The sequence below is a fragment of the Macaca thibetana genome, chromosome 3 (assembly GCF_024542745.1).
Source record: "Macaca thibetana thibetana isolate TM-01 chromosome 3, ASM2454274v1, whole genome shotgun sequence".
Taxonomy (NCBI): Eukaryota; Metazoa; Chordata; class Mammalia; order Primates; family Cercopithecidae; genus Macaca; species Macaca thibetana.
The window spans coordinates 70,961,893-70,975,223 of NC_065580.1; the positions used below are offsets into that span (position 1 = coordinate 70,961,893).

At 36.9% G+C, this 13,331-nt stretch overlaps 1 protein-coding gene across 1 annotated transcript in view; it reads right to left on the reverse strand.

Moving 5' to 3' along the window:
• The window catches only part of LOC126949918 (histone H3.v1-like), a 143,793-nt gene extending 137,805 nt beyond the window's left edge, over positions 1–5,988 (reverse strand). Inside the window, exon 1 of the mRNA XM_050782883.1 lies at positions 5,357–5,988. Within this exon, the coding sequence (XP_050638840.1) occupies positions 5,357–5,410 (54 nt within the window). The 5' untranslated portion in view covers positions 5,411–5,988. The remainder of the gene's footprint in view (positions 1–5,356) is intronic.
• Between the last annotated feature and the right edge of the window lie 7,343 nt (positions 5,989–13,331).

The window sequence follows — 13,331 nt, forward strand, 5'->3', positions numbered from 1 at the left end:
TACCTAAGAGTAGAATTGTTGTGTCATGTGGTAAGTATATATGTAACTGTATTTTAAAAGCTGCTAATTTTTTAAAGTAGCTGTACCATTTTTTCATTCCAACCAGCAACGTTTGAGAGTCCTAATTGCTCCACATCCTCATCAACATTTGGCATATTACAATATTTTGTTTCAGCTATTCTGATGGGTGTAAAGCATTATTGCATGATGGTTTTAATTTGCATTTCTCTGAGGACCTATTGGTGATGAGCACTTTTTCATATGTATATTGGTCATTTATATATCATTTCTTGTGAATTGTCTGTTCAAGTCTTTTGCCAATTTCTCTATTGGGTTCATTGTCTTTTTATTGTAGAATGATATGCATTCTGTATGTGTTCTGAATACAAGTGCTTTTTTAGGTATACGTATTCCAAATATTTCCTTCCAGCCAATGGCCTGTATATTCATTCCCTTGACTGTGTCTTTTGATAAGCAGTAATTTTGATGAATTTTGATGAAATTTTGATATAAGTCCAATCTGACAGTGTTTTCATTCATGGTTATTCTTTCAACATACAGTCTAACAAATCTTTACCAACCTCATAGTCACCAAGATATTCTCTTTTGTTTTCTTCTCATAACTTCATAGTTTAGCTTCTATTCTTAAGTCTATGATTCATCTCTAATTAATTTTATGATGATGGAATGCAGAAGATCCATTTTTTCCATGTAATTATCAAAAATAACCATGTAAGGGTCATTTTTTTTCATATAATTATCCAGTTGTTCTAGCACCTTTTATTGAAAAGGCTTTGCTTGCCCCCATTACATTGCCTTACTTTGTTAAAAATCTATTAAATGTATAAGTGTAGGTTGATTATTGTACTTTCTATTCTGCCCATTTATCTATTTGTCTGTCCTTACACCAATAACACATGATCCTAATAATAGCAGCTTTGTATAAATCTTAAAATTTGATTCTGTAAGTACTCCAACTTTGTTCTTTTAAAAAAATTATTTTGGCTATTGCAAGTCCTTTGAATTATCTCATAAATTTTAGAATTAGCTTGCCAATTTCTACAAAAAAGCCCACTGAGATTTCAAAATGACATCTAATAATGATGCGTCTTTCAACTCAATATATCTTTCTTTTCATTTGGAGAGCCTTGTTAAGTCCTCTCAACACTGTTTATTTTGATTACATATATCTTGTATAATTTTCATTAAATTCAATCCTAAATATTTTCTGCTATGATGTTATTATAATTGGCACAGTTTAAAAATTTTATTTTCCAGTTGTTCATTGCTAATTCATAGAAATAAAATTCACTTTTATACATTGACTGCAATCTTGCTAAATCACATATTAGTTCTAGTATGTTTTTTTGTTTGTTTTTTTGTTTTTAATAGACTTTACTTTTAGAGCAGTTTTAGGTTCACAGCAAAACTGATGGAAGGTACAGAGATGTACCATAGACTGCCTGCCCCAAAACATGTATAGTCTCCCCCATTATCAGCATCTCCCTCCAGAGTGGCACATTTGTTACAATATCAATGAACCTACATTCATACATTATCACTCGGAGCCCATAGATTACATTAGAGCTCACTCCTGGTGCTGTATCAATTCTTGGTAGGTTTGAAACCAATCTACAATGGCGTGTATCTACCATTATAGTATCATACGGAGTAGTTTTATGTCCCTAAGATTCCCCTGTGCACCACGTAATCACCCTTCCCTCCCTACATCCTAACTCCTAGCAATCACTGTTATTTTTATGGTCTCTATAGTTTTGCCTTTTCCAGAATGTCATATAGTTAGATTCACACAGCATGTAGCCTTTTCAGATTGGCTTTTTTCATTTGGTAATATGCATTTAAGTTTCTTTCACGTCTTTTCGTGGTTTTATTGTTTATTTCATTTTAGCACTGAATAATATTCCATGTCTGTATGTAACACAGTTTTATTTATCCATGCATCTACTTAAGGATTCAACTCAAAGTGAATTAAAGACCGGAAACCATAAAACTCTTAGAAAAAAATAGCAAAAAGTCTTCTTAACCTTGGCTTTGGCAATAAATTGTTTTAATATGACATCATAAGCACAGACATCAAAAGTCAATTTAAACAAGTGGGACTACATCAAACTAAACAGCTTCTGCACAACAAAGGAAACAATCAACAAATGAAAAGGCAACCTATGGAATGCTAGAAAATATTTGTAAACCATATATCTAGTAAAGGTTAATATCCAAAATATATAAGGAACTCACACAACTCAATAGCTAAAATACAAATAACCCAATTTAAAAATAGGTAAAGGACCCAAATAGACATTTTTCCAAATAAGACATCCAAATGACCAACAGGTATATGAAAAGGTGTTTAATATCACTAATCATCAGAGAAATGCAAATCAAAAGCACAGTGAGCTATCACCTCATGCCTGTTAGAATAGCTATTATAAAAAAGACAGGAGATACCAAGTGTTAGAGAGGATGTGACACAAAGGTAATCCTTGTATAATATTGGTTGGAATGTAAATTGGTACAGCTATTATGTAAGACAGTATGGTGATTCCTCAAAAAATCCAAAATAAAACTGCCATATGATCTAGCAATCCCACTTTGGGGTATATATCCAAAGGAAATTACAAAAGTATCTAAAAGAGATAACTGCATCCCACATTCATTGCAGCACTGTTCGCAACACCCAAGCTATGGAAACAACCTAAGTGTTCATCAATGGATAAATGGACAAAAAAAATTATGGTATATGTGTCTATACATATATACACATACACATAATGAAATACCATTCAGCCATAAAAAAGAAGAAAATCTTGTCATTTGTGACAACATGAATGAACCTGGAGGACATTATGCTAAGTGAAATAAGCCAGACATAGAAAGAGAAGTACTGAATGATCTCACTTATATGTGGAATCTAAAAAAGTCAGACTTGGAGAAGCAGAGAGTAGAATGGTGATTACCATGGGCTGGGGCGTGGGGGAAATGTTGGTCAAAGGGTACAAAGTTTCAGTTACTCAGGATGAATATTTTCTGGAGATTCTAATGTATAGGATAGTGACTATGGTTAATAATACTGTATTGTATGTTAGACATTTGCTGGAAGAACAGATCTTGATTGTTCTTACCAAAAAAAAAAAAAAGGTAACTATGTAAGGTGATTGACATGTTAATTAGCTTGGTTGTGGTCATCATTTCACAATATATATTTGTAACAAAACATCATGTTGTATACCTTAAAGATGTACAATTTTTATCTGTCAATTATACCTCAATAAAGCAATTGTAGGGGAAATAATTTACACTTGATTCTTTTTAGCAGTTTTCATTTCTTTCCTAAAATACCCCACCTGTCAACTTTGATATCTATACCCTATAAATTATTTTATAAATTTATAATATTTGTTTAAGTCCTTGTTGATTAATCCTTAAAAACCAGTCATCTGTCTACTTTCATTTATTATGCTCTCTCTTGATTATAGGCCACACTTTCCTGCTTCTTCCCATCTTATAATTACTATTATATTCTGAACATTGTGTAAAATAAAACTTTGGAGTCCAAGTACATTATTTTATTTTGTTTATTTTCCTTTCCTCTGTATGGTGGTTATAGTAAGGTATTAATGATTCAAATCTCTTCTAGAGTCAACTTTAGATGGGATTGGGTCATAGCTTTAATCAGATTGATTTCATCTTTGATTAGCATAACCCCTCAAATTGATTTAATGCTATAATTTCCATACAGCTATTTGTGTATTACAATTTCATTGAGAGGCATATAATGACTTGCTCTACAGCCTTGAAAAGCAAATAGTTCCAAAAATTCTTCTGATCACAGCTTTTGGTCAGAACAAGAGCATAAACCACAATGTGAACTTATTGAACATCTACTATGTTATAGTATTAAATTATGTGCTTCGGATATGGACATTCCCTGCCCTCAAGGGCCATTAAAATCTAGCTGGGAAGACAGGGAAGATACCTAAAAATGTAAATAACGTGGCAAAGAAGAATTTTTAAAATATGCCAAATAGGTGGGACCAGCAATAAATGTAGCTTTTAAAAAAAAGCAGTCACAGAAGGCTCTGGTGATTAGAAGACTTCATATGGGAGATGAGACTTAAGAAAATCTAAGGTAAATTAGACAGGTTCAGGGAGGCCTTTTTGAAAAAGGGAATGTCATGAACATAACATGGTACATGTTTGAGAAGAGAAGGCTGGAAGATTACAAAGATTAGGAGATGTTATATTTTGGAGGGTCTAGGAATTTGGCTTTCCATAGGCATTAATGCAAATCCAAAGTCGTAGTATCAATGTGGTAGCCACGGAATCAGAGCCAGACTATGAAAACATTGATTTTACAGTAACCTGTGAATAGTGACAATACTTATTTGCCCTCAGACCCATTTTTTTTTTTGCCCTCCCCCTGTTCCGTATCATAGTGGGGCTAACCCCACTGAATCTAATTTTTTGCCCTCCCCCGTTCTGTATCATGGTGGGGCTAACCCCACTGGATCTACATAGCTATTGGATCTATTTGACCTGTAAGATTGAGGAGTGGGAATGAGGATTAAGATGGCAGACAGCAGGCAGGACTACCTTGCAGCTCCCATTTGTATGGACAAAGCAGTGTGTGGAGACTTACATCGTGATTTTTTGCTCCAAGAACTACCACAGGAACATACCAGGAAACCCAAGAGAACCCATAGACCCTTTGAAGGAACTGTGATCACCACTGCAGGCTCCCTGAGATGCTGAAAATACTGTGAGTCTGCTTGCTTTCTCAATGGCGAGGCTTCTGGTTTGGGGCAAGTTTTCAGCCCCGGTCACCAGTTGTCTGGAAATAGACTCGGTGCTATTGGGGGGACAGTGGGAGTGAGGCTGGCCTTTAGGACTGTGAGCTACATGGGAGTGGGGTGAGCCTGTGACTGCCAGCTTTCCCTCACTTCCTTGGTGACCTATATGACTCAGCAGAGACAGCCATAATCTCCCTGGGAATATCACTCCATTGGACTGGGAACTACACCCCCATCCCCCACAGCAGCTGCAGCAAGCCCTGCCCAAGGAGAGGCTGAGCTCAGACACACCTATCCCTGCCACCATGGTGGATGATCTTTCTCTACCCACCATGGTAGCCAAAGGCAAAGGTTATAATCTCTTCGGAGCTCTGTGGCCCTATCCACTGCCTGAGAAACCTGAATACTTAACCAAGTGTGCCTAGGGCAAGTTTGAATCCTCCTTATAGGACTGGAGCTGATGCACTCTTGAAAGTGCCACCTCCTGGCTGGAGGCCAATCAACATAAAACCAGTGCACTAAACAAAAACACAACCAAGGAACCTCACCAGAGTCCACTTCACTCCCCTGCTATCTCCGCTGGAGCAGGTGCTGGTATCCATGGCTGCAAGACCTGAAGACGGATCACATCACAGGACTCTTTGCAGACACTCCCCAGTACCAGCTCAGAGCCCAGTAGCTCCTCTGGGTGGCTAAATCCAGAAGAGAAAAAACAATTACTACAATATGGCTCACAGGAAGCCTCATCTGTAAGTGAAAAGTGAGAACACCATATCAAGGGAGCACCCTGTGGGACAAAAGAATCTGATCAGCAGCCCTTGAATCCCAGATTGCCCCTCTGATATAGTCTGCCCAAATGAGAAGGAACCAGGAAAACAATTCTGGTAATATGATAAAACAAGGTTCTTTAACATCCCCAAAAGATCACACCAGCTAACCAGCAATGGAGATCCAAACCTAGATGAAATCTCTGAATTGCCAGAAAAAGAATTCAGAAGGGTGATTATTAAGCTAATCAAGGAGGCATCAGAGAAATATGAAGTCCAACTTAAATAAATCAAAAACATGCTACAGGGTATAAAAGGAAAATTCTTCTGTGAAATAGATAGCATAAATAAAAAACAATCACAACTTCTGGAAATCAAGGACACACTTAGAGAAATGCAAAATGCACTGGAAACCTTCAGCAATAGAATTTAACAAGCAGAAGAAATAACTTCAGAGCTCGAATGCAATGCTTTTGAATTAACCCAATCTGCCCAAGACAAAGAAAAAAGAATTTTAAAAAATGAACAAAGCCTCCTAGAAGTTTGAGACTATGTTACATGTGCAAACCCGAAGAAGAGAAATCTAAAAGTTTGGAAAACATATTTGAGGGAATGGTCGAGGAAAACTTCCTAGCCTTGCTGGATATCTAGACACCCAAATATAAGAACCTGAAAGAATACCTGGGAAATTCATCACAAAAGGATCATCACCTAGCACATAGTAATCAGGTTATCTAAAGTCAAGACAAAGGGATGAATCTTAAGAACTGTGAGCAAAAGCGTCAGGCAACCTATAAAGGAAAACCTATCAGATTAACAGCAGATTTCTTTTTTTTTATTATTATTATACTTTAAGTTCTAGGGTACATGTGCACAATGTGCAGGTTTGTTACATATGTACACATGTGCCATGTTGGTGTGCTGCACCCATTAACTCGTCATTTACATTAGGTATATCTCCTTAATGCTATCCTTCCCCCCTACCCCCTCCCACAATAGGACCTGGTGTGTGATGCTCCCCTTCCTGTGTTCAAGTGATCTCATTGTTCAATTCCCACCTATGAGTGAGAACATGTGGTATTTGGTTTTCTGTTCTTGCAATAGTTTGCTGAGAATGATGGTTTACAGCTGCATCCATGTCCCTACAAAGGACACAAACTCATCCTTTTTTATGGCTGCATAGTATTCCATGGTGTATATGTGCCACATTTTCTTAATCCAGTCTGTCACTGATGGACGTTTGGGTTGATTCCAAGTCTTTGCTATTGTGAATAGTGCTGCAATAAACATACGTGTGCATGTGTCTTTATAGCAGCATGACTTATAATCCTTTGGGTATATACCCAGTAATGGGATGGCTGGGTCAAATGGTATTTCTAGTTCTAGATCCTTGAGGAATCACCACACTGTTTTCCACAATGGTTAAACGAGTTTACAGTCCCACCAACAGTGTAAAAGTGTTCCTATTTCTCCACATCCTCTCCAGCACCTGTTGTTTCCTGATTTTTTAATGATTGCCATTCTAACTGGTGTGAGATGGTATCTCATTGTGGTTTTGATTTGCATTTCTCTGATGGCCAGTGATGATGAGCATTTTTTCATGTGTCTGTTGGCTGTATGAATGTCTTCTTTTGAGAAATGTCTGTTCATATCCTTTGCCCACTTTTTGATGGGGTTGTTTGTTTTTTTCTTGTAAATTTGATTGAGTTCTTTGTAGGTTCTGGATATTAGCCCTTTGTCAGATGAGTAGATTGCAAAAATTTTCTCCCATTCTGTAGGTTGCCTGTTCACTCTGATGGTAGTGTCTTTTGCTGTGCAGAAGCTCTTTAGTTTAATGAGATCCCATTTGTCAATTTTGGCTTTTGTTGCCATTGCTTTTGGTGTTTTAGACGTGAAGTCCTTACCCATGCCTATGTCCTGAATGGTATTACCTAGGTTTTCTTCTAGGGCTTTTATGGTTTTAGGTCTATCATTTAAGTCTCTAATCCATCTTGAATTAATTTTCATATAAGGAGTAAGGAAAGGATGCAGTTTCAGCTTTCTACTTATGGCTAACCAATTTTCCCAGCACCATTTATTAAATAGGGAATCCTTTCCCCATTTCTTGTTTTTGTCAGGTTTGTCAAAGATCAGATGGCTGTAGATGTGTGGTATTATTTCTGAGGGCTCTGTTCTGTTCCATTGGTCTATATCTCTGTTTTGGTACCAGTACCATGCTTAACAGCAGATTTCCAAGCAGAAACCCTACAAGCTAGAAGGGACTGGGGTCCTATTTTTAGCCTCCTTAAACAAAACATTTATCAGCTGAGAACTTTGTATCCAGTGAAACTGAGTCTCATAAATGAGGAAAGATACAGTCTTTTCCAGACAAACAAATGCTGAGAGAATTCACCATTACCAAACTAGCAATACAAGAACTGCTAAAAGGAGCTCTAAATCTTGAAACAAATCCTCAAAGTACAACAAAATAGAACTTCCTTAAAGCATAAATCTTACAGGATCTATATAACAATAACAATGAAAACAACACACAAGATATCCAGGCAACAAATAGCATGATGAATAGAATAATACCTCACATCTCAATACTAATATTGAATGTAAATGGCCTAAATGCTCCACTTAAAATATTCAAAATGGCAGAATGGATAAGGATTTACCAACCAGGTTTCTGCTATCTTCAAGAGACTCACCTAACACATAAGGACTCATATAAATTTAAGGTAAAGTGGTGGAAAAAGATATTCCATGGAAATGGACACCAAAAGCAAGCAGGAGTAGCTATGTTTATATCAGACAAAACAATTTTTAAAGCAACAGCTGTTAAAAAAGACAAAGAGGGACATTATATAATGATAAAAGGACTAGTCCAACAGGAAAACACCACAATTCTAAATACATATACACCTAACACTGGAGCTTCCAAAGTTATAAAACAATTACAACTAGACCTAAGAAATGAGATAGACAGCAACACAATAATAGTGGGGGACTTCAATACTCCACTGACAGCACTAGATGGGTCGTCAAGACAGAAAGTCAACAAAGAAACAATGGATTTAAACTATACCCTACAACAAATGGGCTTAACTGATATTTACAGAACATTCTACCCATCATCTGCAGAATATACATTCCATTCATCAGCACATGGAACATTCTCCAAGATAGACCATATGATAGGCCACAAAATAAGTCTCAGTAAATTTAAGAAAATTGAAATTATATGAAGTCCTCTGTCTGACCACAGTGGAATAAAATTGGAAATCAACTCCAAAAGGAACCCTCAAAACCATGCAAATACATGGAAATTAAATAGCCTGCTCCTGAACGATCATTGGGTCAACAAGGAAATCAAGATGGAAATTTAAAAATTCTTTGAACTGAACAATAATAGTGACACAACCTATCAAGACCTCTGGGATACAGCAAAAGTGGTGCTAAGAGGAAAGTTAAATATAATTAAATACCTACATCAAAAAGTTTGAAAGAAAACAAATAGACAGTCTAAGGCCATACCTCACGGAACTGTTGAAACAGGAACAATCCAAACCCAAACCCAGCAGAAAAAAAGAAACAATGAAGATCAAAGCAGAACAAAATGAAATTGAAACAAAAAAATACAAAAGATAAATGAAACAAAAAGTTGATTCTTTGAAAAGATAAATAAAATTGATAGACCATTAGTGAGATTAACCAAGCAAAGAGAGAAGATGCAATAAGCTCAATTACAAATGATACAGGAGATATTACAATGAATACCACAGAAATACAAAAGATCATTCAAGGCTACCATAAACACCTTTATGTGCATAAACTAAAAAACCTAGAGGAGATGGATAAATTCCTGGAAATATACTACCCTCCTAGATTAAACCAAGAAGATTAGAATCTCTGAACAGACCAATAACAAGCAGCAAGATTGAAATGGTAATTTAAAAACTGCCAAGAAAAAAGTTCAGAACCAGACAGATTCACAGCTGAATTCTTTCAGACATTCAAAGAATTTGTATCAATCTTATTGACACTACTCCAAAAGATAGAGAAAGAGGAAATCCTCCCTAAATCATTCTATGAAGCCAATATCACCCTAATACCAAAACCAGGGAAGGACATAACAAGAACAACAACAAAACTACAGACCAATATTCCTGATGAACATAGATGCAAAAATCCTCAAAAAAATACTAACAAATAGTGTATCAAAAAGATAATCCACCATGATCAAGTGGATTTCATACCAGGGAGGCAGGGAGGGTTTAGCATCTGCAAATCAATAAACCACATAAACAGAATTGACAGCACTAGATGGGTCATCTTGTGTTTATGTGATACACCACATAAACAGAATTCAAAACAAAAATCACACAATCATCTCAATAGATGCAGAAAAGACATTTGACAAAATCCGGCATTCCTTTTTAATTAAAATCCTCAGCAAAATTGTCATAGAAGGGACATATCTTAAGGTAATAAAAGCCATCTATGACAAACACAGAGCCAACATTATACTGAACGGGAAAAAGTTGAAAGCGTTCCCCCTGAGAATTGGAACAAGACAAGGATGCCCACTTTGACCACTTCTATTTAACATAGTACCAGAAGTCCTAGCCAGAGCAATTAGGCAAGAGAAAGAAATAAAGGGCATCCAAATCGGTAAAGAGGAAGTCAAACTGTTGCTGTTTGCTGAGGGTTTGATCGTATACCTAGAAAACCCTAAAGACTCATCCAAAAAGCTCCTAGAACTGGTAAATGAATTCAACAAAGTTTCAAGATACAAAATTGATGTACACCAAACAGTAGCACTGCTATACACCAACAGTGACCAAGCTGAGAATCAAATCCAGAACTCAACCCATTTCACAATAGCTCCAAGAAAATAAAATACTTAGAAATATACCTAACCAAGGACGTGAAAGACCTCTCTAAGGAAAACTATAAAAGACTGCTGAAAGAAATCATAGATAACACAAACAAATGGAAACACATCTCATGCCCATGGATGGGTAGAATCAATATTGTGAAAATGGCCGTAACTTCAAAAACAACCTTGCAATTTTCATCAAAGTACCACCATCATTCTTCACAGAACTAGAAAGAACAATCCTAAAATTCATATGGAACTGAAAAAGAGCCCACATAGCCAAAGCAAGACTAAGTAAAAAGAACAAATCTGGAGGCATCACATTATCCAACTTCAAACTATATTCTAAGACCTTAATCACCAAAACAGCATGGTACTGGCATAAAAACAGGCACATAGACCAATGGAACAAAATAGAGGACCCAGAAATAAAGCCAAATCACTTACAGCCAACTGATCTTTGACAAAGCCAACAAAAACATAAAGTGGGGAAAGGACACCCTACTTAACAAATAATGTTGGGGTAATTGACAAACCATATGTAGAAGAATGAAACTGGATCCTCATTTCTTGCCTTATACAAAAATCAACTCAAGATAGATAAAAGACTTAAACCTAAGACCTGAAGCCATAAAGATTTTAGAAGACAACAACGCAGAAACCCTTCTAGACATTGGCTTAGACAAAGACTTCATGACCAAGAACTCAAAGGCAAACACAACAATAACAAAGATAAATATATAGGACTTAATTAAACTAAAAATCTTCTGTACAGCAAAAGAAATATCAGCAGAGTAAACAGACAATTCATAGATTTGGAGAAAAATCTTTATAATCTATACATCCGGCAAAGGATTAATATCCAGAATCTACAAAGAAGTCAAACAAATCAGAAAGAAAAAACAAAAAATTCCTAATCAAAAAGTGGGCTAAGGACATGAATAGACAATTCTCAAGAGAAGATATACAAATGGCCAACAAGCATATGGAAAAATGCTCAACATCACTATGATCATGGAAATGCAAATCAAAACCACAGTGTGATACCACCTTGCTTCTGCAAATATGGCCATAATTAAAACATCAAAAAATAATAGATGTTGGTGGGGAACAGTTTTACACTGTTGGTGGGAACGTAAACTAGTACAACCACTATGGAAAACAGTGTGGAGATTCCTTAAAGAACTAAAAGTAGATCTACCATTTGATCAAGGAATCCCACTACTGGGTATCTACCCAAAGGAAAAGAAGTTATTATACAAAAAAGATACTTGCACTCACATGTTTATAGCAGCACAATTCACAATTGCAAAAATATGGAACCAGCCCAAATGCCCATCAATCAATGGGTGGAGAAAGAAAGAAGAAAGAAGAAAGGAAAGGAAAGGAAAGGAAAGGAAAGGAAAGGAAAGGAAAAAAGGAAAGGAAAGGAAAGGAAAGGAAAGGAAAGGAAAGGAAAGGAAAGGAAAGGAAAGGAAAGGAAAAAAGGAAAGAAAAGAGGGAGAGAGGGAAGGAGGGAGGGAGGGAGGGAGGAAGGGAGGGAGGGAGGAAGGGAGGGAGGGAGGAAGGAAGGAAGGAAGGAAGGAAGGAAGGAAGGAAGGAAGGAAGGGAAAGAAAATATGGTATATAAAAAGCCATAAAAAGGAATGAAGTAATGGCATTTGCAGCAACCTGGATGGAATTGGAGACTTTTATTCTTTTTTCTTTCTTTTTTCTTTCTTTTTCTTTTTTTTTGAGATGGAGTCTTGCTTTGTCACCCAGGCTGGAGTGCAACGGCATGATCTCAGCTCACTGCAAACTCCGCCTCCTGCGTTCAAGCAATTCTCCTGCCTCAGCCTCCTGAGTAGCTGGGATTACAGGTGTGTGTCACCACGCCTGGCTAATTTTTGTATTTTTAGTAGAGATGGGGTTTCACCATGTTGGTCACGCTGGTGTCGAACTCTTGACCTCATGATCTGCCCGCCTTGGCCTCCCAAAGTGCTGGGATTATAGGCGTGAGCCACCACACCCGGCCTGGAGGCTATTATTTTAAGTAAAGTAACTCAGGAATGGAAAACCAAACATTGCATGTTCTCACTGATATGTGGGAGCTAAGCTATGAGGATGCAAAGGCATAAAAATAATACACTGGACTTTGGGGACTTGGGGGAAAGGGTTAGGGCTGGCAAGGTATAAAAGACTACACATTGCGTACCGTGTACACTGATTAGGTGATGGGTGCACCAAAATCTTAGAAATCACCACTAAAGAACTTATTCATGTAACCAAACATCACCTGTTCCTCAAAAACCTATTGAAATAAACAAATTTAAAAAAAAAAGAAAAAGAAAGAAAAGATTGAGGAGTGAGTGGAAAGAAGCCAGGGTATATCTCCCCCTCCTTGTTTGCTTTGGATTTCTCCAGCAACAGCTAAATCACTTTCTTGGCATGTCTTCCTAGCTACTCCTTGGTGGCCCTGGCCCCTGAGTTCGGGTAACACTGCCCTTCCATTCTTCCCTCGGTTAAGGAGCTTAGCAGCTTCTTGGTATCACTAATCACTGGGTTACCTCATCAAGCCCTGGTAAACTCCTCATCCTCTTCCATGGCTGCTGTAATGAAGCACCTGCATTAAGTTCCTTCTGCTTTAAATAGCCACAGTGATTTCTAGCATTCTAATTGGATCTGGTTATATCTGGGGATATGATTGTAAGTGATTTCCACTTTTAGGTATCAACATTTTATTTTTGTGTTTTGAAATTTTTATGACAGACATTAATTTTGCAATCATAATAAAGCCAATTTTAAAATAAAAATTAACATGAATGAGGTGTATTGGTGGATTAAATTTAGGAGATAGTTCATGCAAATTATATAAGGCCTGAGTATGGGTAGTTCTGTGAATTGCAGTAATAG